Genomic DNA, 26124 nt, shown 5'->3' on the forward strand with positions numbered 1-26124 from the left:
ATAGACCAATACTGTTGGAGTTTTACGAGATTTGTCTCATCCTTGGCGTGTATGTTCAAACTTCAACCAAGGATGAGAGTGCTTGCACATGCATGTCTCAATGGAAAGCGGTTGAAAACTTGTGGAACACAATCTACGTATTATAATGAGGTAAGACTGATACGATCGAAGCATGTCTCGGCGGCTGTTCCGACATTGTGGCTGGTCATGTTTCATGTCAGCGTATTTAGGCATGAACTACGTCTGAACTTTGATGTACAGTATCTACGTTAGAAAGGATGGTAATCGTTTTAGATGCATATCTAGATGACATAAATGAATGGCTTCAAGCGTAGGGTGAGTTTGTTTCTGGGTATACTACAACCAGCTTTCATGACAGTGGATGGTCCCATCGATACACCCCAACTGCATCTTTTCCAACCCCTTACTCTTACATGTAGTTTCTGACGAAATGCCTTCGTTACTTTCCGTCCTCGAACATAACGCCTCATTGTCAGCAAGGAAAGCAGGGTTCGTAGCCGTGTTTGCCGGAGCCACCAGTGGCATTGGCCTCGCTACCCTCAAAGTTCTCACCGTCAGTCTTGTGTCACCGCGCTTCTACGTAATCGGTCGATCGAAAGCCAGTTTTGCCCTTCACATCGTCGCCTTGCGACGGAGTAACCCCTCAGTCAGCATCCATTTCATTGAGACCGAGATAGCGCTCCTCCGGAATGTCATTGCCGTCTGTGAGAACATCATACGACGTGAGCCCCATGTAGACTTGCTTTACATGAGTCCAGGATCGTTGGCCTTTGGGGGACCACATTGTGAGTTTATTCAGAATGTCAATTTTCAGCTTTGTTGCCTGATTTCCATCTTCACGCCCCTTCCCTGTTCTGTGGGAGGCTAGTGGCTTCGTACTGCAACATCGTCCCGGGCTGTTCGTAAGAGTCTATCTGACCATCGGGAACCTAGATACAGAAGAGCGCCTTGACATTTGCTTCGCTCTGTCCCACTACATCCGCATCCGATTGATCCAGGGACTCATGTCTAGCCTCTTGAGAGCCAACGAACCCCGCATTGTCTCTGTCTTGGCCGGTGGGCACGAAAAGCCACTCTTCACTGAAGGAGGCGACTTGGGACTTCGGCTGGAGGGGAATTACACCGCGCCAAGAGCTGTTGACCAAGTCACCACTATTCACAGCCTTGCTCTCATGTTTCTCGCCAAGACCCATCCTAGGATCTCGTTCCTTCACGTCTATTCTGGTTGGGTTTCTACGAGCTTCCTATCTAATCTCTTGGGTAGTGGAGGTGTCCTTGGCAGAATGGTTGAGGCGGTAGTTGGTCCCCTTTATCAAATGGTTGCTATGAGTGAAGACGAGTGTGGGCAAAGACAGGCTTTCAACGCGACCAGCGAGCGATATCCCAGCCGTGACATGATTTTGCGTGCCAAGATCAATGTTAATGATCAAGCTTTATGCCACGGACCGTGTAGTGGCTTTTATCTGGTGCGGGCAGACGGAAGCACATCTTCTCGCAATGAGGTTCTGGAGACTTTAACGTGCGATGATGGTTGGATGCAGAAAGTCATGGATTACACTGGAAATGTTGTCATGGAAGCAGGAGGTAAATAGAGTGAATTCGAGATCTAGTATTGGTAGAAACTGCGCCTATGTATCAAATTCTCGACTGATCTGGAAGCCGCGAGATCGCTTCAAGTTGCTTTTTGTTCCAGTACGTAACTCGAAATCTATCGCGGGGTGACTGCAACCTTGATGCCGTGCAGGCTGCTTGGCCCAACCCTCATAACAGGAACATAAGGTCGATCATCTCTAGCTTCGAGGTTTTTGAACCTCTGGCAAAAGCGTGTCAGAACATACGCGGTCTCCGTAGCTACGAGGATATGAGCTGGGCAGATGCGTGGCCCGCCGCCAAAGGGCACGAAATGCCACAATGGCCTGACGCTTTTCCAGCGCTCGGGGCGGAACTCGGCCGCATCTGGGCCCCAATAGTCAGGATCCCGGTGCATGAGATAGCGATTGCTGTGGACAATATCGCCTTTGGCACAAAAAATGGGCTGTTTGCCGTCCGGGCCACCACCCCGTGGAAGGGTGGTATCATGAGCGGCAACGCGAATCATCTGAATGCCGTTGGGCATGATTCGATGCACTACGGCGACGTCGTTAGTAAGATGTGGTCTACAACTCTTCGGAGCAGATTGCTAACCTTCGTTGATAACCCAATTCATGTACTGCATCCCCCGGAGTTTGGAAAAAGTGATTTCCTCGCTTTCGTCAAACGTATCCTTCACCTCTCTCTGCAGTCGCTTCCAAACTTCCGAATGACGAGCGAGAGCAAATATGGCGTTGGAAATGTGGATACTAGTCGTCTCATTGCTGGGAACCCAGACGGCGGTGATTTGATCTCGTAGGAGTATCTTGTCCTCTATCTGGTGCGCCATGTCCCATAGTAAATCCGTGCGTTCCGGTTTGTCGGCAAACTTGTCAGGGAACTCATTCCGCTGCTTGAGTTCATCGAAGGTCTCGTCGATGTATTCATTCATGAACTTGTGCACGAGACGAATGCTCTCGTACCACTTTGGATCCCGGTGAAGGAACATGAACTTCCCCATGGTCAGTCGTACGCGAGCGCCACGCATAATGTCGACCATGGCGAGCATGACGTCTTCTTTTTCGGGATTTTGAAGACTGTCACGACTACGGCCGAAAAGGAACTCTGTGGAGGTGTCTAAAAACTGCAAAAGAAGACAGAATCATGATGAGCTGGGTGTTTTTCAAGCAAGCTGGAGAAGGCACAACTAACCCATCTTCTGATCAAGACTTGGAAGTCAAAAGTGTTCCCATTCGTGGGTATCAGATCCAGCATTCGGTCAGTGAATGGCTGAAGTCTGGCAACGTTGGCAAAAGCTTGTCTCTCAAAGTATGGCTTGATAACGCCCCGACTGTAGTGCCAAAACTGGCCATCCGAAGTACTTACGCCTTTTCCAGTGAACGGAGTTGCGACGCCGTTGTCGACTCGTATGGGCTCAAGTACAAATTCTTCCCACTGGCTAGTGCTCATGGCCTTCATATTCTCCATTTCGGAAGAGTAGACCATGCGCATGCCGAGGAACCGCGCTTTGAAGGTTTTGGTACCCTGAGCAGCCCAAGTCTCCTCCATCCAGGACAGCCATCTATGCTGCTTGAAAGCACGGCTCATGGACATCACAAAGTCCATGCCCCAAACAGGGTCCCAGTGGGAGTAAGTCTTGATCTCGCCACATTTGAAAGCCTTAGTCTTTCGAGAGTAATTGATATTGTCCCATATCTTGTTGAGAAGATAGAGAATAACGAAACCGTATAAGGCTGTCAACGAGACGTTGAATAGGTGCAACATCTTGACCCAGGAAAGATGGTGGTAGCGGTACTGTAATTGCAAAAGATGTAAAGGACATTGGACCAGAGGTTGTGTGAAGCAGTCAAAGGTAGATGTTAGAGTTGTCGACAAACAAGATTGAGTGCGGGGTGAATATGTGAGAGTTTACTCTGCGATCGGAGCTCAGGGCGTGGAACTAGGGCTGTTAATGGTGTATCTGCATGAAAGTTGATTGTGTAAGTCGAGTGTCAGAGCTTCTATTCCAGGGACTTGCTGATCTAGATCTACCTTGTAAGTCACCTTCGGGGACGTAAATACGCGACCTGGGCTCTTCACGGACAGGGATCGCATTCCCAAAGGATGGTAAATCGGCTGTCGTTGCACTTTGATTTCCACTAGAAAGCTCTGGCCATGGATGATTCTGGCTATCAGACATAACCTTCACTGCAAGATAGCATGATGTCACGATGAAGAAAAGAATCAGCTGCCCTATTCAGGGATGAAGCAATGCTTGCATGCTCTGTACAGTCCTTGGGAACACGGCGCGGAGCTATCGTCAGCGACTCAGTCTTGTGGGCCTAACCTGGAGAACTTTCGAGATACCTTACGAGAAGGATCTGTATCCAAGGAAACACCAGGATGGATCGTCGATGATATGGAACCTTGGCTATTAGCCGAGACGAAAAGTCTCTGGAAAGGTGAGAGACATCAACAGCAGGTCTCGGCGAAGGAGTCGGATAAGCGCTTAACCCAGCTTGGACTTCGTACACTGCTAATTGCATATGGAATTATCCCCTTCGGCCAGCGCTCGAAGGATTTCCGAGTGGATCGCGGCAATTGGGCGGCTCGAGTTGGGTGAGTGGAGACAGTGGCGCGCTTCAATGGAACTACACGCCTCAACATCCACACCACAACCCATCATCGCCTTTCCTCATCACGACACCCCCTCGTACCATGCTAGCCAGGATGTCATCCAAAACTTGTTGGCACCATCCTAGGGAGACCGTATTCATTTCATGTCTTAGTACTCGAGAAACAATCGGCACTTGATAGTGCTTATGGCAGTCTTTCAATTGCTACAAACCCACAGCTAACTCGGTAAAGATTCTTGTTTCCCGGTCCCGAGAAGATGGCACACCTCTGTCGATCATGCGACTGCTACGGGCGTGGCTACGCGGTACACCAACTTCTTTCCACCTGCTTTCCCCAGCTTGATCCTCTCGGCTCCTTTCGCAACCCCTGCAAGTCCCTCGTCGCTCACTTCGATTGGGTGCGTCGTGATATCCCCCGCATCCAGTACCCGCTGAGTGATCGGACCCCAAAGCTCTCCGAATGCCTTGTCCTTTGGCTTAGCATCGCGTCGATATGGCTTTTTCCAGTTGATCGGCTTGCCGAGAACCGTCCAGGAGATGATCCAGTCAGGACGCACGTTGCGACGCGTGTGCCCACGGATGGGAAACTGGTCGAGGCCCACATATCGGCCACCTTCGCTTCCGATGGCCCCGTAGCAGATCTTCATGCTCCCGCTGTCAGTGATGCAGTCAAGCACGTACATCAGACGGTCGTTCGTGCAAGCGCGTATGTCGGAAGCGCAGGAAGGCGAATGGTAGTCCCATACTTGTGCGGCACCGAGCAACTTCACCCGCTCAAAGTTGTGTGGCGAGCAGGTCGTGATAGGGATCATGCCTGAACTGCGGTCTATGTCAGCCTCTGGCTTGGCCGTGTCAATCTCATGAATTGCTCAAGTATACTCACAGCTTCGCGGCTTGAATGGCCAACGTGCCCGTCGCGGTTCCGCCACCGTAAATAAGCACATACTGAGGCTCGCCGTCACCAGAGGCCTTGTTGGCGTGCGGCAATGGGAGTTTCATGACGTGGTATAGAGAAAGACCGATGGTGAGCATACCGCACCCCAGTGTGGCAGCTTCTTCAAAGCCCATTGAAGAAGGGATGTCGAACAATAAAGCTTCTGGGACGCTCACATACTCGGCAAATCCACCGTTGTGAGGGTCGTCAGCGCTGTTGCCCGGGGATGCGCCTGCAACTCGATCACCAGGCTTGAAGTGCTTCTTGCACTCTGTCCCGACAGAAACGACCTGCCCAGAAAAGTCACAGCCCCAAGTGGAGCCTGGGGATGGAGACATATCCAGTGATTTCCAGTCAAACGGGTTGATGCCAATGCAGACGACCTTCACCAAGACCTCATCAATCTTTGGCTGAGGCACAGGACAGGCATCTTGCAGTTCGACACTCCCTGCCCCTTGGACTTTCAGCGCCTTTTGCGTAGCTGGCGGCATGTTGCCGTTGTTCAATTTCTGTATCGCCATTGCGGAGCTCGACTGAGAGGAAAAATACGGAGATGGTTGAGAATGAAGTGGTAGAGGTAATGTGGTCCACGGTAAAAGAGGTGATGGGATTGCGAAGTTGAAGACTAGAAGGGATGCTGGTAGGTCTGAGAAGAGGTCTGTAAAAGCTGCCCAAAGAGCAGATATTCATGGAACGCCTCCTCTGGTGAGATCAGCTCTTTCCGCCCTTCTCTCAAGTCCCAAGTGCCTGCAGGGTTTCTCGATGAGAGGCGCAAACACCCTGGCGAAGCACTATACTAGGCTCCATCGTTGCCTTCGACGGAGTCGTATGCCCGTGCATTGCGCCATATCTTGTCAGAACTTTTGGTACGCCGGTGTCTCCTTATGACTTGACCTATGCTCAGCCCTTCCGCCGAGGCGGATGGAACAAATGGGGGGTCATCCCGCGCCACTCCTGATGCTTGGTGCAGCGAGTCAAGCAATCACCTCGAGCAAACCTCACGGGTTGTCAATCGTACAAATCTACTGTGTTTCAGGCTTTGACGCTTGCTTGCTGACCTGACTAGGTACTAACCTCGCTCACACATCATATGCACACGCCCCAATTTGTCTTATCCTGGACTTTTGAGGCGAGGTCGGAAATGTTCGGTCCCATACCGGGGCAGGATTGTATACCTGTTGGTATCATTCAATTCTCCCGGTTACAACACCGCGCTTGCCAATCTTTCCTATGCACATGCAAGATTGTCACCCCATGTACACCAAAGTACCATTGAATAGCACTGCAAGGGCTGTGAACATCGACCATGTCCCATGTCTCATCTCGCTCCACTGGGTATCCACTCCGGCCTCCATCGGATCGATTATTCTCTTTTCAGCAGACCAGACGTGGAAGGAACTTTCGGGCATAGGCTTGCTCTACGCCTCATGGATCACGACCTACCCGGGGGGCAAGAGAATTACCTCAGTATGTATACCTTAAGTGCCAGGCAACACACCAATCGAATACTACATGAAGCAATATGTTTGCATACATCTAACTCTTTGGAAAACCAACTTGGACTACCTAACTCGCTTGTAAGATTGAAATTGTCGGGTGCCTTCACGAAGACTCTCTTCTCTCCAGTTATTCTCATATCAGATGACAGCGACGTCTTTTCTCTCTTCTTGACACCTCCATTCAACACCCCCAAGGCATCCACCGCTCTCAACAGCACATTGGGTGTAGTTCTTTTAGCGCCTCTAGCTAGCTTTCTATCACCAAAAGCTACCAGGCTTTGTCACCATGCCTACACAACAAGAGCCCATAGCCATCATCGGCTCTGCATGCCGTTTCCCCGGCGGCGCATCATCCCCTACAAAGCTTTGGGAGCTGTTGAAAGAACCCAAGGATGTGTTACGCGACTTCGCCAGAGATCGACTGAATCTTGAGGCATTTCATCACTCCGATGGCGAGCATCATGGCGCCACCGATGTCTGCAGCAAGGGATATATTCTCGAGGAGGATAGCCGGCTGTTTGATGCCTCTTTCTTCAATATCAACCCAGCTGAGGCTGATGCCATGGACCCTCAGCAACGTCTCACACTCGAGACGGTATATGAATCACTCGAGTCTGCAGGCTACACACTCGACCAAATTCAAGGATCCTTGACGTCCGTGTTTCTCGGTGTAATGACTGGAGATTATCATGACATTCAACAAAGAGACCCAGAGACCATCAACCGATACCACGCCACCGGCACGTCCAAGAGCATCCTTTCGAATCGCGTGTCCTACTACTTCGACTTAAGAGGCCCTTCCATAACGATGGATACAGCCTGCTCTTCATCCCTCGCTGCCCTTCACCTCGCCGTTCAATCTCTTCGTAACGGCGAGTCCTCCACGGCTATTGCCATCGGAGTCAACTTGATCTTTGACGCTGCCGGCTATGTCGCTGAGTCCAAGCTTCACATGCTCAGTCCAACCTCACGTAGCCGCATGTGGGATGCAGGCGCGGATGGCTATGCTCGTGGAGAGGGAGTCGCTTCCGTCGTCCTGAAGCCCCTCAGCGCTGCCGTTCGCGATGGTGACCATATTGAGTCTGTTATTCGCGAGACTGGCATGAATAGCGATGGTCGTACCACTGGAATTACTATGCCCTCCTCCGCTGCGCAGGCCACACTCATCCGCCGAACGTACGACAATGCCGGATTAGACCCCATCGTTGATCGTCCACAATATTTTGAGGCCCATGGCACTGGTACTCTAGCCGGAGACCCGGTTGAGGCCCGAGCTATCCGAGAATCATTTTTCTCTCCGGGAACATCGTCGCCCGAAGACGCAGAAAAGCTCTTTTGCGGCTCCATCAAGACTGTCATTGGTCACACGGAAGGTTGTGCAGGTCTGGCAGGGTTGCTCAAGGTCTCTCTGGCCCTGCAAAATCACACGATTCCTCCCAACTTGCTATTCAACACCCTCAATCCTGCGATAAAGCCATTCTACGACCGACTTTGTGTACCAACTACGTCTATTCCTTGGCCAAAGATCCCAAACGGACCAAGAAGGGCCAGTTTAAACAGCTTCGGCTTCGGCGGGACCAATGTACACGCGATCATTGAGAGCTACACCCCTGAAGACTTGATTACCAGTGGAGACACTTTTACGAACGGCCTTTCTCATAAGTTTGTTGGGCCGTTGGTGGTCTCGTCCGAGAGGGAGTCGTCGCTTGCGGAGACTGTCGGCAAGTACGCCGACTTTATCAAGTCCCACCCTGATGTCGATCTAGAGGATCTGGCTCTCGTATCGCAGACGAAGCGCAGCTTGTTCTCTACTCGGGCGTTCTTCTCTGGAGAGACACGAGATAAGCTCATCGAGTTTCTCGAGATGGCTAGAGAAACCTCTCACACTGGGGCCGAGATTGGCATCAAAGCCCCCAGTGCTTCTGCTGGGCCTCCTGCGATTCTTGGAATCTTCACTGGCCAGGGAGCACAGTGGGCGTCGATGGGTCGGCTGATGATCGAATCATCCTATCAATTCAGGCAATCCATCATGAAGTGCGAAGACGCCCTAAGAGATATTTCAGACGCTCCATCGTGGTCTCTGGTGCAGGAGCTCACAGCTCCGGAAGAGGTTTCGCGCATCGGAGAAGCTGCCATCTCCCAACCACTCTGCACTGCAATTCAGATTGCCGTGGTTGACGTCCTGGCCTATTCAGGAGTTCGCTTCGATTCGGTCGTCGGCCACTCTTCAGGAGAGATCGCCGCCGTTTACGCAGCCGGCATCATCTCCGCCGCTGACGCTATGAAGATCGCATATTATCGTGGTTTATACGCCAAGCTTGCCCTCAGCCAGTCAGGTGCACGAGGCTCTATGATGGCGATTGGCCTCGGGTTCGAGGATGCCATGGCCTTTTGCGACGAACCGCAGTTCAAGGGTCGGATCGGCCTTGCCGCTAGCAACTCCCCTACCAGCACTACTCTATCCGGCGATGAAGTTGCCATTAATGAGGCCAAGGCAATACTGGAAGAGCAAAAGACATTCACCCGCCTCTTGAAGGTAGATACTGCCTACCACTCGCATCACATGATGCCTTGCGCCAAGCCTTACCTGGCGGCTCTCAAGGCATGCAATATCAAAGTCAATACGCCATCTGATCGTTGCGTGTGGATATCATCGGTCCACGGACATGCTGAGCTTCTCGATGATGAAGCCAGTCTCTCAGTCTTGTCGGGCCAGTATTGGATCGACAATATGGTGAGACCCGTTCTGTTCTCCGAGGCTACTGAATGTTCTCTGTGGAGAGCCGGGCCATTCAACCTTGTACTCGAGATCGGACCGCATCCAGCACTCAAGGGACCTGCATCGCAGACAATGAAGACTGCTCTTGGCCATATTCTGCCTTACGCTACTTTTCTACGACGTGGCTATAATGATGTCGAAGCCTTTTCTGGTGGAATTGGCTACATCTGGAGCTACCTCGGTTCAGTGGTCGATTTTTCGGGCTACCGCAAAGCCATGCACGGCCCAGATGCACATCCAGCCCGAATGCTCAAGGGCCTCCCTTCCTACGCGTGGCATCATGACAAGATCCACTGGAAAGAAGCACGCCTCTCGCGTCGGTATCGTCTAGCCGACAAGGCACCTCATGAACTCCTGGGTAGGCGCACTATCGATGACTCGGAAACAGATTTGAGATGGCGCAACATCTTGAAGCTGAGTGAGCTGCCTTGGGTGCGTGGGCACGTCTTTCAAGGACTCGTTCTGTTTCCAACATCGGGATACATGGCCATGGCAATACAAGCAGCAATGGAGATAGCGGACTCTCGGCCGGTCAAGTTTATCGAGATCCGCGACCTCGTTATTCCTCGTGCACTGACGATGGAAGAGAACCATCCTGGTGTGGAATCTGTCTTTTCCATCAAGAGGACCTATATAAACGATGATGACGAGGCCATTTTTCGAGGAGAATTCTCCTGTCATACTTGCTCGAATGAAGCCACTGAGACACTGGAACGGAACTGCGCTGGGTCGATCATCATTGACTTTGGCGAGCCTTCGGCCGATACTCTACCACCTCGTGCCCAAGGGCAATCCGGCGTCGCCTCGGTGGATACGGAAGAATACTACTCTTCGCTGCTCAACATCGGCTTGAATTATCAAGGACTTTTCCGTGGCATCAAGTCTGTGAACCGCACAATGGGTTATGCCACGACCAAGGCGTCATGGAATCAGTCCGACGTCGGCGACAAATATGTGATGCACCCCGGGCCGCTAGATGTTGCTTTTCACTCCATTATTGCAGCATTTTGCACTCCCCTCAGCGGTGCTCTATGGGCACCGTATCTGCCGGTCAAGGTCGACCGTCTGGCTCTCACACCCAACATCGATTACCAAGGAGAGCCTGGCCAGATCAACTTTGACGTAGACACATTCGTCACGAGGACTACGGCAAATACTTTCGAGGGAGACGTTCATATTATTGGCCCGGATGGCCGAACAGGCTTACAGGCCGAGGGTCTGACGCTGAAGCTATTCACCGAAGCCCGCCCCTCCGATGACCGTCCCATGTTCTCTAAGACGGTATGGAAGACGGATGTCCTCGGTTCATCGTCAAACCTCGAAGAGATTTCGCCCGATGCTGAAGAGCTAGCACTTGCCGAGGCTATTGATCGAACGTCTTTATTTTTCATCAAGAAGATCTTTGACCATCTTTCGGATGCTGATGTTTCGGAGTGGAAGTGGTTCCACAAGGCGTTTTTCAATGCCTCCAAAGCTTGCCTCCAGGAGACCCGAGATGGAACCCATCCAACGACAAGGAAGGAATGGCTCGAAGACTCCGAAGACTTGATCATGGCATACAAGGAAAATTACTCCAACCAGGCCGACATCAAACTCATCCATGCTGTCGCCAACAACGTTGTGGATGTCATGACAGATGATGTGCAGCTACTAGAGATCATGCTCGTGGACAACATGCTGAGCAACCTCTATACTGACGGGCGTGCGATGAAACCGCTCAACAATCTCATCACGGAACTCGTCGAGAATCTGTCGCACAAACATCCACGAATGGATATTTTGGAGATCGGAGCTGGCACTGGCGGCACCACCCACTCTGTTCTCAGTCGAATTGGCGACGCCTTCGGCCACTATACCTATACCGACATCTCAGCCGGCTTCTTCGAGAACGCAAAGAAGCGATTCGAGCCCCACAACAAGCGCATCACCTACAAGGTTCTCGACATCGAACGAGACACGACCGAGCAGGGCATTCTCGCAGGCAGCCAAGATCTGATTTTGGCTTCAAACGTTCTGCACGCGACGAGAAACCTTAGGGAGACCATGGCCAATGTCCGCAGGTTGCTCAAACCTGGAGGCTATCTCATCATGATGGAAGTCACTGGCGAGTTCCTTCAAATGATGTTTCTCATGGGCGGTCTACCTGGGTGGTGGCTGGGGGTTGATGAAGGGCGCGTTCGTGGGCCCGGCGTTGGCTTGACAGAGTGGGACACGATTCTCCAAGATGTCGGTTTCAGTGGCGCAGACAAGTATGTCACGGATCTTCCGCACGCCCAGAAGCATGCTTGCTCTGTCATTGTTGCTCAAGCTGTCGATGAGAGGTTCCAACTACTTCAAGATCCGTTGTCCTCCCTGGACGATGTGCCCCTTGAGCAGCGCCTGTTGATCATTGGCGGTAAGACGCTTCCCGTGTCTCGCATGATCAAGAGCATCGAGCGCCTTGCCTCCAGGTTCACCGACAAGGTGTTGCTGGTTGAGAGCGTGGACGCAATTCTGGACAGGCATGTTGATACCATGACATCTGTCATCAGCCTCACAGAGATGGAAAAGCCTCTCTTTTCCGAGCCGATGACGGAAGAGAGACTGTCGAAACTCCAACGTCTGTTCTCGCATGCTACCAACACTCTTTGGGTGACCAATGGTCGCCTTGATGAGGATCCTTTTGCCAATATGATGACTGGACTCGGTCGCGCTTTGATTACTGAGCTTCCGCAGCTCAACCTACAGTTTCTCGATGTCACCAAATCGACAACATTTGACGCCCGCTTCATTGTAGAGTCTTTCCTCAAGTTGAAGTTGGCCAAGTCTCCTGAGTTTTCCCGCTCGCCTATGCTCTGGTCCACCGAGCCAGAACTTTCACTTCAAGAGGACGTCCTGCGCATTCCTCGAGTTATCATGGACGACGAGAGGAATGACCGGCTGAATTCTTTACGTCGCACCATCACGAAGGATGTGCACCTTGCTGAGACTGAAGTCATTGTTTGTCCAACTGAGGACAGCCTCTGCCTACAAGAGAAGGCTGCTTGGCTCAGAAGACACTCAGCACCAGGGCATAGAGACTTCTCACTTTGCGTCAAGCAGTCCGTTTCCTTACCTTTCTGCAAGGGAATAGGCCCCGTTCTTTGCGCAGGCACAATGGGCCTGAAGGATGAGACTGTGCTAGCATTCGCCGCCTATCACTGTTCAAGGGTAGTCATTACTGACTCCAATACTTTCATTACATCGGTTCCGGGACCCATACCCAACGCCATCTTGGTCGCTACAGCCCATCATCTCGTCGCAACTCGTCTGCATTCCAGGCTAAGTGCCATTTCGTCGAGAAACGATGCCATCCTTATCTATGGAGCCACTCCTGACATGATCGCTGTACTCCGCACGAAGTCGAGCGGTCTCAAACTTGTCTTTGCAACCTCTGAGGAGGAGGAGATGGCGCAAGGGTCCATCTTTATTCACAAGAGGGCATCTGCACGATCAATCCGGCTTCTATTACCGAGAGGTATCAGATACGTAGTCGATCTCAGTTACGCAACCAACGACACTGTTAAAAGCCGCCTCTTCGAGCTTTATGAGCAAGTCACATTTTCCGTCGACCTGGCTGGTGTTCTCGACGGAAGCGACCTGCTCCGAGAAGCTTTCTCCTCTGCTTCTCAGTCGACCGCGTCCACCTTCTCGATTATTCCTGCGAGAGATCTGCCTGGCTTGTCTCCAGCGTCCTTAGGCTACCCTACTATTGTCAACTGGGCTTACACGGGTTCTATTCCAGTCACTGTTCAGCCTATTAATAGTGGAGGACTCTTCTTATCGGATTGGAAGTCCAATTCGACCGCGGCATACAGCCGACTGCGCAGGGGCCAATTAGGGGCCCTATTTACAATTATCGTAGCTAGCCTAACCTATAGTTAGAACCTCCTTTTTACTACTACGCAGATATTTATATAGTCTAATTAATCTCTTCGTTAACTATAGTTCGAACTAACTACCCTATAATAAGGATACTAATACTAATTAGTAATTAAATTCTACTATTATAGATTAGTAAGGTATTTCGCTATATAAAAGAGACGACCTCCTAATACCGCACGGGATAGGAGATTCGTATTAATTAACCTTATAGAAGTAGATAAAAAAGGAGGCGATTCTTAAATACCGTATAGAATTAAGTAATTATAGCCCTTTACTATTTACAAGAGGTCGACGTTTACTACGTTAAACTACGTTAATTAACGGAACTACTTAAGTAACTAGCCTTTTACCGTCGCCCCGAGTAGCTTTTTTATTAAACGACTTTTTTATAGCCGGCCTGCGATTAGAAATTAACTAAGTAATAAAAGGGATTACTAATAAGTAATAATTACCTAACCGTAATTAAGCTACGAAAAAGACTACTTAAAAGATATAAAATAGGGTACTAAGAGGCCGCAAAAGATAAGATCTCTAAGGTATTTAACCCTACTGCGTACGAGTAATAAGTAGGTATTTTTAATAATTTTTTTAAAATATACGATTTTATAAGAAAGAGGGCTTAACTTTATTAACTATACTTAACGGCCTATACGGTTCTTAATAGTCTATATAGCTCCTTTACGAGCCGCCCGGCGTCTATTTTTAACTATTCTTATAAAATACTACCCTAGAGGAAGTAGGTCGAGGAAGGAAGCTATTTAGAAATTATAAAGAGCACAAGGCTTAGGAGGCTAGAAGTATACGGGATAGTAGAAATCGGTAACTAATAAAGATCCTAAGACTAATTACTATATCTTCTTATAGTAATATAAACGTTTACTGCTACTATTATAAAAAGGAACTACTAAAACCTACTTTTTTATATTAAATAAAAAAGAGGATCTTAGTAAGTATAATAGCTAGCGATTTAAAAGGGTAGTAATAATTATTAAAAATAGTAAAAACGAGAGTAGTAATAAGATAGCGAGAAAAAGCGAGAATCTCCTAGACCTTAATAAATTCGTTAGGTAGTAAAAGCACGGATTTATTATAACTAGCGCGCGAATTAGATATATCCCCGTTAAAATTAAATATATTAATAATTACTAATATAAGTATAAGCTAGAGCACGACCCTTAGCGAGTTAGGGTAAAGAAGAAGAGGACGAAACCCGATCCTAAATAGAATCCTAATCCCTTATAAGTAAGTAAATATTAACCCGGACTATTAGGGGACGTAGATATATAGAATTGCGGATTAGCTTAATAATAAGTAAATTAACGTAGTATTAATCTATTTAACTAAGGTCTACGAGAAAAAGGGGCTATAGGGGCAACCCTTATTTTATAAGATCGTAAATAACCTTAGCTACTAGCTAAACGAATAGTTCGCGAGCGTAAGCCTAGGAATTATAAAAGTAGTTAATAGATTCCTTTATAGGCGAGGGGTATTACTAGTATAATTATAATCGCGAGAGCTATATAAAATACTAGTAACGATAATTATAGAGGAGGAATTCGTACTATAGAACTAGGTATAGGTCGATAGAGCGTATAATCGCTTTAACGAATTTAGAAAAAGAGTAAACGACCTAGATTTCCTCTTTATAATTACTAACGGAAATCTATTATTACAAAAGGATATACCGGGGCAAAATATAGTATTAGAAGTATAATAATTAATAATTCTGCCTATTTCGATTTATAACTTATTACTATTACTAATACGAAATTTAGCGCCGATTGGTTAATAAAAGAAAAGTAAACGACCCGAAGTTACTAATAATACGTAGCGACGCAGGGATCGTATATAAATACCAAAAATCTAATAACAAATACGAGGTAATTTATAGACCTTAAAAAGATCTTTTTAAAAGAAAAATTATACTCTAGGGGGAAGTATAAGGTCTTATAAAAAACCCTAACGATATTTTATAATTACTATAAAAAAGTCGGAATTAGGGAATACTAGTACTATTTAATAATTAATATCGTATTTATAAGTAAAGCCTCTAATTACTATTATAAAGTAGTGCATAATCTCGATCGAAACGACTTTCTTAATATAATTAACGTAATCTAAAGCCGCTTCGAGACTTATAATAAGAACCTAGAGCTCCTATCTAAGCTATGAGCGATTTCTTTTATATCTATAGCTAGGATAATAGAGGGTAAATTACGAATAGAGATCCTTAAAGAGCTTATCGATCGAATTAATAAACTAATAAAAACCTAGCTAAATAAGGGGATAAACGAGCGGAAAGTCAGATATCTCTATACCGTAGTTTAGCGTATATTAAAAGTAAAAATAACTTTATACTAAGTACCCGAAAACTACGAGACGCTCTACTCGAGGCTAAGATCTAGTTTTAATATTAAAACGAAAATACCGCGCTAAACCTACCTCTAAGTATACGACGGCCCTTATTAATAATATTAAGTTAATTAAACGTATAATAATAATAAAAAAGAGGCTAAATACGGTAATCGCTAGCAAAGAGGCCTAGATTTATTAAATAAGTAGAGATTTAACTTACGGGTAGGGTAATAAAAGAGGTAATACTATATTTATAAAAAGGATAAATATTAGTTAAGTAACTATTCTAAAAAAGAGCGTACTAAATCGTATAAATAATATAAAAAGTCGAGGGTAGTAAATAGTAAAACTAGCCCTCGTTAGTTTAACTAATTCCTCGTTATATATAAGGGCAGATCCGGGGGCACGGAACCTAGCGACGGTAGCTAAAGTAGCGGCCTAAAGTATATACCCCCCATAAGAAATTTAGAAAATAAAAAAGATCTCACCCCGTATACTAACGAATTAGATTACGATAAAATCGATAATATTAACTACTCTTTTTTCGCCCCGTTAGCCTCTAGAGGATATACGAGGCTAAATAAATAGAGGGTAGCGGAAGCTCTTAATAAATAGGCTTTTATCTATAAATAGTAAAAGAAATTCCCTTAGATAATAAATATAGAGGCGGCTAAAAGGGCAAATCTAATAAGGCCGAAGCCCATTCTCTTAACGATTAAAAAGAAAATGCTATCTCTTTTAATATTTAAAAAAAAAGAATATAATACTAAGTAAATCTAGGGGTAGCTAGAGGGGTCCTTTTTATACTACCTAGATCCCTCGAATACTAAGCTCGTATAAGTATTCTATACGAGCGAAAAGTACGGCCTAAATAATTTCTATAGGATTATCTTAAATACTAGGGTATCGTAATAGTTAACTAGAGGAAAAGGGCAATTCTAAGTACTATAAAAGATCGCATTAGTAACGCTTAATATGTTAATAATAAGTATTATGAGGATTAGTTTTAGCCTAAGTAAAGAAATCGTCGTCCTAAGTATAATAAAAATAGAGATATACTTTAGAACGATAACTTTCTATATTTTACCCGTTAATACCCTATTTCTCCTATATCTAAAAGACATAGATCGACTAGGTATTATATTTAATAATACAAGGAACAGAATCTTTAGTAATAAGTACTTCGAAATAGTCGAACGACGATAGGGGTATGCGTTTATAAAGCTTACTAATAATACGAAGTTAATTAATTACCTAACGAAAAGTAAGCTTAGAAAACTATACTAGAGATTTAGGTACCCGTCGGTTATAAGGCTATATAACCTCTTAAAGTAATTAAGTAATAATAATATTAAAATAGGGGCGCTAGAGTAGTTAACGAAAGTATATTACTAATACTAAATAAATACGCAGAGCCTACGTAAATTTAAGTTTAAATTGCGTAATAAGCTTAACTTTAACTAAGAAATAGTCATTGATATCTTTTATTTAAATAGTTAGCTAGTACTATATATAATCGACGTAGCTATATCTTTCTAAGTAGGGCAATTCCTCTAGGATTTATAAATAAAGATAGTATAGGTAGCCCTATGAAAAAGCTAGATTAATATATACTAGGGACCGTTAGACAGCATTAGAAGCGACGCTAGTACTAGCTTTAAATTAGTAGAATTTAGAGATAATATAATAGCCTACGGTATATAGCTAAAAGTCGTACCCGTTAAAGCGTACTATAGTATTAAAAAGGTAAAAAGGGCACACTAGTAATTAAAAAGGGCGTTTAGAATTATTAAAGAGGAAAGTCCGGATTTTATTAATAACGAATACCTCTAGATAGTACTTAAATACTATAACGATACTATAGGGCCTAACGGACTTATACTAACGCTATTAGTATTTAGAGTATATTTAAAAACGACCTTAGCCTCGCTACTATTACTAAGTATAAGCTAACGAGCCCGAGTAGTTAAAAAAGTAATACGGGTATTGCGCAAGGTAAGTATAAAAAGGTAAATTAACGAGGTAATTACTACGCATAATAAGCCCGATATAAAGAATAATCTAGATATATTACTAAATTCGGATATACGAGTATAGCGCGAAATTACCTAACAGTAGACTAGGCTATATAAGTTAATTTTTATTAACGAGCGCTCTTATATAGTTACGAGAGATCGTAACTAGCTACTCGAAGTATTAATTATAGTAATTAGACCGTACTATATAGATCCTAACGAGGTAATTTCTAACTTATAAAAAAAAGAAGAGCTAAGGGAAACTATATAACCCGTAGTAGAGGCATAGGAAATTATCCTTAATAAAATCGTCGTAGTAGTACTAATAGACGACGAGGAAGAGGAAATTACTAAAAGGGTACTAATACTACTAGCGAGACGTTATAGAAAACTACGATAACAAGCCCTAACGCGGCAATTTATTACTAGTAACAAGGTAATTAATACCTTTTATATAGTAAAAGAGAAAGCCGATTTCGAGCTAGTAGTTAAACTACGTAAAGAAAGTATAATTATAATTATTAAAAAGCCGTATAAGGGATTAGATCTTATCGAAATAGATACTTTTTATAATCGAGGGGTCTATCGATTTATCCTATATAACTTAAAAAAATATACAAACCTCCGCATATTTAAATTATAAATAGTTCGTAAAATTAAAAAGAAAGGAATACCCTAGCCGTACGAGAAGTCTAGATACGTAATTTAGGGGTACGGCGACGTTAAAAAAGTAACGCTACTTATATAATTACTTACTATATAGCGCTATAGCTAACGATTAATAATAGTACTAATAGTATCGCTATAGAAGAAGGGATACGAGATTTAGAGCCGTAATATTACCTAGGCCTATACCTAATCGGCTATAGGGCTTATAAAGAGAATCCTAGCCTATTTACCAAAGGAAATAGCTAGTAAGTACCCAGAAAGTACGATTATTAAAGTACTTAAGCTACTATATAAGCTCGTAAAATCGGGCACCTATTAGTGAGCTACTTACTACGATTTTTATATTAATTAACTATTAATAATTACCTTTACGTACAACCCGTGCCTATTAGTCGCGGAGTATAAAAGCGACTAATTTAAGATCGTCGGAATATAGACTAACGATATATTAAGCCTATTTAATATTAACTTTATAAAAAAGGAGGATAAAGAGCTCTAAAAAGCGGGCTTTGTAATAAAACTAAAAGAGGTCCTTATAATAAATACCCCCTTAGTATTTAATAATAGGATTCTTATAATTAAAAGGGAAACCGTTATTTTTTAATAAAAAGGGTAGAGCGAGAAGATTAACTTTATTAATCTAAACGTAACTAACGTTAAAAAGCGGTATAAAGCTAAGCTTGCGCGAGGGGTATATATTATAAGTATTTATTAGCTTAAAATAACTTTTAATTATATTAAGGTAGTATAAGCTATAAATCTAACTAAATAAGACGTCGAGGTACTTAATAAGCGGCTTAAGTAGTAGTAAATAAATCTTAATCGAGGTCTCGTTTACTACCCGATCGACCTTACGACTAATAAGCTTTACGTCTTTATTAATAAGTTATTTACGAATAATAACGACCTTACTTCGTAATTAGGGTATATTATTATCTTAGTTAATAAGAGTATAGGTAAGAGCGAATTTACTATATATAGTAATATAATCTACTACTCGTTAACTAAAAGTAAGTAAGTAATAAGAAGTATACTAATATTAAAGGTCTATAGTATAGTTAACGGCGTTAACCTCTCCTATATAATTTTAACGACGCTAAAGAAAATTACCGATCGAATTAGACTTCTACTTATTCTAACGGTTATTTATATAAATTCCTATTCGCTATACGAATACCTTATTAAATTAAGAACGACGAAGGAAAAGAGGCTTATAATCGATATTATAGCCCTTAGGTAATTATACGAAAGGCGCGAGATACTTAAGATTTATTAAATTAATAATAAAAATAACCTCGTAAACGCTTTTATAAAAGTAGTACTAAATAAGGGATTAGAGTAATTCGTAAGTAGTAAAAAAGTTATTATACGAATAGAGGGATAGGTTATATAAAAAGAGTAAAGAAAAGGGGGAAAAAGAGACGACTTAGTAAACGGGCCCGAGGTTAAATTATACCTCTAACCGTAGCGGTTAAATTAATAAAAGAAAGAGAAAGTTAGTATCGAATTAGAAGTCTAATTCGACCGCGGTATATAGCTAACTGCGCAGGGGCTAATTAGGGGCCCTATTTATAATTATCGTAGCTAGCCTAACCTACGGTTAGAACCTCCTTTTTACTACTACGCAGATATTCATATAGTCTAATTGATCTCTTCGTCAACTACGGTTCGAACTAACTACCCTGTAATAGGGATACCAACACTTCTCCGCAGAGAAGACTTACCTGATGGTGGGCTTGGTCTCGGATCTAGGTCGATCGATCTGCCGCTGGATGATTGAGAATGGCGCTAAGTACATCGTACTCACTAGCCGCAGTGCTACAGTCGATTCTCTCTGGCTCTCCGAGATGGAAGCACTCGGCGCCGTGATTTCGGTCCACAAGATGGATGTGTCCGAACGCAAGTCAGTTCAGACAGTCTGCGACATCATCAAGAAGACTTTCCCTCCCATCGCAGGTGTCTGTAACGGCGCGCTTGTCCTCAAGGATCAGCTCTTTGTCGAAATGGACGCTTCCGCTCTCAACGACGTATTTGCACCCAAGGTGGCGGGCACAATCCATCTTGATGAGTACTTCTCGGAACCCACTCTTGACTTCTTCATCCTCTTTTCGTCTATGAGCTCTGTCGTTGGAAACGCTGGACAGGCCAACTACAATGCCGCATCTTTGTTCCAAGCAGCAGTTGCGAACAAGAGGCGAGCCAGGGGCCTGGCAGCATCCGTCATGTCGCTTGGCATGGTTGCTGACGTGGGCTACATCGCCCAACGAGGCCCCAGTCTAATGGAGAAGCTCAAGAAGGTCTTCTACATGCCAATTTCCGAGGCAGACGCTCACCTGATCTTCGCCGAGGCCGTGGTGGCAAGCAAGCCAGAAAACGCCGACGGCACAATCGAGATGGTCTCTGGAATCCAGCCCTTCAACTACACATCTTCGACCAAGGCGCGTCCACCCTGGTTCTCCAACCCACGCTTCTCTTACTTTGTCCGCGAGGAAGAAGAAGCGCAGGAGAGCGCTCTGGGCAACCTCAGCAGTGTCCATGTCAAAGAGCAGATGGATGCTGCAGGATCCGAGGAAGAGGCCACAGCCGCACTGCTTGCAGCCTTTGGGGCCAGGATGGAGTCCATGCTCCAGATGAGCGCGGGGAGCCTGAATGTTGAAGCGCCTCTGCTGGATGTTGGCATCGATTCCCTGCTTGCGGTCGAGATTCGGACGTGGTTCTTGAAAGAGGTGCACGTGGATGTGCCTGTCCTGAAGACCCTGAGCGGAGACAACGCTCGCGACATTTGCGCGGATGCCGCCAAGAAGTACATGTCAGCCAAGATGCAAGATGGTGGAAGCAAGTCGGCCGATGGGCCAGCCGAATCGGAGGTGGAGGCGTCCACGGCATCGGAGCAATTAAGCGGCACTGAGGCCTCCAGCGTAGGCACGTCGAGCCCCGAAAAGGAGGGGAGTATCACCACGCCTAGCAGCATGAGCGAGGCGGGATCCGATGTCAAGAAGCTTCAGCAAAGGAAGGAAGTTGTTCGAACTGAAAAGCTGTCATTTGCGCAGTCGAGGTAGATGATCCTCTCCTGTATAAAGCCTGTCCGTATGAGTTAGCTAAGCGTGTACATAGACTCTGGTTTCTCAATCAATTATCTGAAGACCTAACATCTTACAACAGTCTTTATGTCTATGATGTGAAGGGCAATATCCAGATACTCCGACTGAGAAGGGCCGTCTCAGCTACGGTCACTCATCATGACGCCTTGCGCACTTGCTTCTCAACCAGGCCAGGCAATGGAGAGCCCGTTCAATCGATTTTGAAGACGCCAGAAGATTGCTTGAGGCACATCAAGAATCCTGAAGAGGACTCAGTGCAGCACGAAATGGAGGCATTGCGCAAGCACAAGTGGAATCTGGCCGACGGTGATGTCTTCCGTATGGTTCTCGTTAGCCATTCTCCCGACGACCACACTATGCTTATTGGATACCACCACATCATCATGGATGGTGTGAGCCTGCACGTCTTCATGCGAGATCTCAATGTACTATATGCTGGAAAGTCTATCAACAAGGCGACGAAGCAGTACCTGGATCTCGCACTAGAAGAGCGGACGGCTATGGAGAACGGTCTTTTGGATGACAAGATTGACTTCTGGAAGCGGGAACACTCCTGCCCGGCAGAAACACTCTCTCTCCTCCCCTTCGCGCGCGTCAAGTCCCGCCCAATTTCCGAATCCTATGCAAACATCGAGTCTGTCAGGGACGTTGGGCGCGACTTCTCGGAGAGAATCAAGCGGGCCAGCCGAGGTCTCAGCGTAACGCCCTTCCACTTCTATCTCGCTGGGATGCAGACTCTCCTGCATCGACTACTCGGCGTAGAAGACATTTGCATTGGCATCACGGACGCGAATCGTACGCCTGAAAGCTCTCAAGTAATCGGCTTCTTTCTCAACCTCCTACCGATTCGCTTCCAGGTTGAAAAGGCCGAGAAATTTGGCGACCTCGTCAAGAAGACGAGTCAGCGATATTATACCGCGCAAGCCAACTCGGGCGTACCCTTTGATGTGATTTTAGACAAGGTGAATATCGCGCGGGATATGACGCACACGCCCCTGTTCCAGGTCGCCATGAACTATCGCCAAGGCAACTTTTCGAGCATCCCCTTGGGCGGATGCAGCCTGACTGTCAAAGAGGGGTTCGATGCCAAGAGCCCTTACGATCTCGCCTTTAGCGTCACGCCGACGGAAGACGCATGTTACCTTCAGATCGTGGGCCGAGACGACTTGTACGACCAAGCTGCGACAGACCTGCTTCTCGACATGTATGTGACGCTGCTTGATGATGCGGCTAAGGACACATCCAAGACGCTTCCGGAGTGCCAGCTCTATGATCCTTGTGATGTCGATCGCGCGATCGCCATTGGACGGGGCGAGGATATTGACTTCGGATGGCCAGATACCTTGACTGAAAGAATTGATCGGATTTTCAGCTATCACGGAGACGAAGTTGCTCTCAAGGATACGGCCACAGCGCTGACGTACTCACAATTGGCTGGCAAGGTGGCTGGTCTGGCAGCCATACTCTCGGGTAAGGCGCAGCTCGGGTCACGAATTGCAGTCTTGTGTGATCCCACGGTCGACTGGGTCGTTGCTATGCTCGCGATTCTTCGTGCTGGTGCTGTTTATCTGCCCCTCGATACCAAGTTGCCCCGCGAGCGTCTAGCTGCAATTCTCGAAGCCTCGAAACCAGATTTGATCATTTGCCACGCGTTAACGCGGCAAAGGGCAGACGATCTTTCCAGCAACATCTCCATCATCGACGTTTCTGACAATTCTGACGTCGAAAATGTTCCAAATTTGGAACAGCCGGGCTCAGCGACGTTTATCCTTTTCACGTCCGGATTCACAGGGACTCCCAAGGGCATCGAGCTCACGTCCGCTGGCATCATCAACTACGCAGCAACTAAAGCCTCAAAGCTCCATCTCGACCGCGAAGTCGTTCTACAGCAGAGCTCACTCGGCTTCGACATGTCCATCGCGCAGGCGTTCAATGCGCTGACGAACGGCGGCACTCTTGTTATCGTCCCGCAAGAAAGCCGTGGAGATCCTGTCGCCCTCACGAAGATCATGGTTGATGAAGGCGTCACGTTTACGCTTGGCACGCCTACGGAATATCTCATGCTCATTCGACATGGTGGCGGGGGCATTGAGAGGCAGAGTAGCTGGAGACATGCTTGCACCGGCGGAGAGGCTGTCAATGGTCATTTAAGAGATGCATTTCGAAGGCTGGAGCAGGTACCCACAGTGACAGACTGCTATGGACCAACGGAGATTTCCTGCTGCGCAACGATGCGAACAGTAGATCTTGACGAGGAAGAAGCCGTCATTTCTGGCTCCGTTGGCTCTGCAAATCCAAACACCTCGATTCTCATCATCGATGAGGACGGCATTGTTGTGCCGTCTGGCATCCCGGGAGAGATCTGTGTTGGAGGCGTAGGCGTGTCCCAGGGCTATCTTGACTCAGATCTGTCAAAAGAGAAGTTCACAGAGAACCCATTCGCTTCCGCACGGGACGTTTCAATGGGATGGACCACGATGTACAAGACAGGCGACAAAGGCACCCTACGCTCCGATGGGTCTTTGCATTTCATGGGCCGCATGGATGGCGACACTACGATCAAGATTCGCGGGCTGCGTGTGGACCTTGAAGACGTCTCCAATGTCATTGTTCGAGAGTCCAAGGGAGAAATCGCAGATGCAGTTGTCACCGTTCGCGGGGATCCTGCTTTCCTCGTTGCTCACGTCGTACTCTCCAAACACTCAGTCGTGGTCGAGGCCGACCTCCAGATCTTTGCTAGCACGCTTCCGCTTCCCAGCTACATGAAACCCTCACTGATCATTCCTCTGGACCGCATTCCCGTCAGCAGAAATGGGAAAGTCGATCGCCTCGCCATCGCCTCATTACCCATCGCGCGCCTGCCAGCAGGACAACCAGGATCACCGCAGGGCGCCAAAGAACTGAGTCTTGCCGAGGGAGAGCTCCGTCTTCTTTGGGATTCCGTCCTTCACCAGACGTCCTCCCACTTGATCAACGGCGAGCCTCTGACATCAGATTCGGATTTCTTCTTGATCGGGGGCACATCGCTTCTACTAGTGATGCTGCAGAGTGCAATCCGCACATCCATGGGTATAGAGGTTTCTCTCAAAGACATGTACCACTCCAGCACGCTTGGAGGAATGACTACCTTACTCTTACGGCGGAAGAGCGAAAATCATGTACCGGAATCGATTGATTGGGAAGCTGAGACAGCTCTTTTTAGCCCTCTCGACCTTGGGATCCGTGGAGGTACACCGAGGAATGCAGTTGCAATGGAGATTCTCATTACGGGATCAACAGGATTTCTCGGCGGCGCAATCCTCTCATCCTTGTTAAAGAGTCCAGAAGTAGCGAGGGTCCACTGCATCGCAATTGAGGCCAATACCAAAGTGCCATCACACCTCCAGCATGACAAAATCACAATCCACACTGGAAGCCTCCTTGAACCCCGACTCGGCATGTCACCAGAGACCTACGCCCGCCTCCAAAACACAGTCGATGCGGTTATCCTCGCAGGCGCGCAGGGCCACTGTTTAAACAACTACGCTACCCTGCGCATACCCAATGTTGAATCCACGAAGGTGATGGGCTTGTTCGCGCTTCCGCGGCGGATACCGCTTCACTTTATCTCTTCGAATAGGGTCACACTACTTGATCCCGCCGCAAAGGCTGCGATGCCGCCTGTAAGCGTTAGTCGTCATTCGCCGAGGGCGGATGGAGGGGAGGGTTTCACAGCCGCGAAGTGGGCGAGCGAGGTGTTTTTGGAGAAGTTATCCGCAGCCGCAGTGACGGAGAAGAAAGAGGAGGGTCTACTACCCGTCACAATTCATCGGCCTTGTGCTGTCGTAGGCGACAAGGCGCCCCTCGAAGACGCGCTCAACGCGCTGCTACGATTCTCAAAGCTCATGGGCGCCGTACCGCGGATTGAAGGGTTGAATGTCGAGGGATACTTTGATTTCAAGCGGGTTGAGGACGTAGCGGGTGAGATTGCAACTGCTGTCGTCACTTTACACGATCCTACCACGTCAAGCCCATATCGTGATGATAGTCAGGCAGGAGGGGTTTCGTTCCGGCATTATTCGAGTGGTGTCCGGGTACCGCCATGGGAATTCAAGGTGTACATGGAGAAATCATATGCCGGAAAGTTTTTTGAGCTGGATATGGATCAGTGGATTGAGGGTGCGAGGAGAGAGGGCATTGAGGAGTTGATTGTTGCATATTTAAAGGCTATAACTGAGAGAGGGGAGACAATGGTGTTTCCGTTCATGGGAAGTGCTTTGTAAGTGAGCATAAGGCCGGGTTGTTTTGCTAGTAACTAGGTAGTAATACCTGTAGTTGTCGAGGTCGGAGGTGGCTGATAGTTTAAATAAGGTACTATAATCATGAATCTCCACGCGGGACAATGCCATTGGCCAAAAATGGGTAGAGTAGGTTAGCATTCGTGAGCTCTGCATGAGCACTGCACTTTTAACTCATGCGAAGGACATTATCGATCGTCTGATGCGGTTTCTAGCTATTTCCCTATATTACTTAAGCTGCGTGCACTCGCCGCTAATGTAAGGTGCGTGGCATAAGCTTCACTGCAATTTTGAACCTTCTAAATGACATGTCTGTCGTTTACCATCATGCTGACTAGTGTCTCCAGTTTCCCCTATCGGCCTCAT

At 46.8% G+C, this 26124-nt stretch overlaps 6 protein-coding genes across 6 annotated transcripts; 4 read left to right on the forward strand and 2 right to left on the reverse strand.

Annotated features, from left to right (window-relative positions):
* Positions 1 to 451: 451 nt before the first annotated feature.
* CLUP02_01958 (uncharacterized protein) lies at positions 452 to 1613 on the forward strand (the record flags this gene model as incomplete). The annotated part of the gene is made up of 2 exons (XM_049280993.1): positions 452 to 806; positions 955 to 1613. 2 exons carry the CDS (start codon positions 452 to 454, stop codon positions 1611 to 1613), a joined length of 1014 nt encoding a protein of 337 aa, XP_049136950.1.
* Positions 1614 to 1729: 116 nt separating this feature from the next.
* Positions 1730 to 3705, reverse strand: CLUP02_01959 (uncharacterized protein; the record flags this gene model as incomplete). The annotated part of the gene is made up of 4 exons (XM_049280994.1): positions 1730 to 2148; positions 2206 to 2734; positions 2803 to 3405; positions 3643 to 3705. The coding sequence occupies 4 exons, from the start codon at positions 3703 to 3705 to the stop codon at positions 1730 to 1732; spliced, it is 1614 nt and encodes a 537-aa protein (XP_049136951.1).
* Positions 3706 to 4501: 796 nt separating this feature from the next.
* CLUP02_01960 (uncharacterized protein) lies at positions 4502 to 5681 on the reverse strand (the record flags this gene model as incomplete). The annotated part of the gene is made up of 2 exons (XM_049280995.1): positions 4502 to 5045; positions 5110 to 5681. 2 exons carry the CDS (start codon positions 5679 to 5681, stop codon positions 4502 to 4504), a joined length of 1116 nt encoding a protein of 371 aa, XP_049136952.1.
* Positions 5682 to 6945: 1264 nt separating this feature from the next.
* Positions 6946 to 13341, forward strand: CLUP02_01961 (uncharacterized protein; the record flags this gene model as incomplete). The annotated part of the gene is made up of 1 exon (XM_049280996.1): positions 6946 to 13341. One exon carries the CDS (start codon positions 6946 to 6948, stop codon positions 13339 to 13341), a length of 6396 nt encoding a protein of 2131 aa, XP_049136953.1.
* A 3330-nt stretch (positions 13342 to 16671) lies between these two features.
* CLUP02_01962 (uncharacterized protein) lies at positions 16672 to 16902 on the forward strand (the record flags this gene model as incomplete). Its single annotated transcript, XM_049280997.1, has 1 exon — positions 16672 to 16902. The coding sequence occupies one exon, from the start codon at positions 16672 to 16674 to the stop codon at positions 16900 to 16902; it is 231 nt and encodes a 76-aa protein (XP_049136954.1).
* Positions 16903 to 20152: 3250 nt separating this feature from the next.
* Positions 20153 to 25743, forward strand: CLUP02_01963 (uncharacterized protein; the record flags this gene model as incomplete). The annotated part of the gene is made up of 2 exons (XM_049280998.1): positions 20153 to 21435; positions 21543 to 25743. The coding sequence occupies 2 exons, from the start codon at positions 20153 to 20155 to the stop codon at positions 25741 to 25743; spliced, it is 5484 nt and encodes a 1827-aa protein (XP_049136955.1).
* Between the last annotated feature and the right edge of the window lie 381 nt (positions 25744 to 26124).

The sequence above is a fragment of the Colletotrichum lupini genome, chromosome 1, assembly GCF_023278565.1.
Source record: "Colletotrichum lupini chromosome 1, complete sequence".
Taxonomy (NCBI): Eukaryota; Fungi; Ascomycota; class Sordariomycetes; order Glomerellales; family Glomerellaceae; genus Colletotrichum; species Colletotrichum lupini.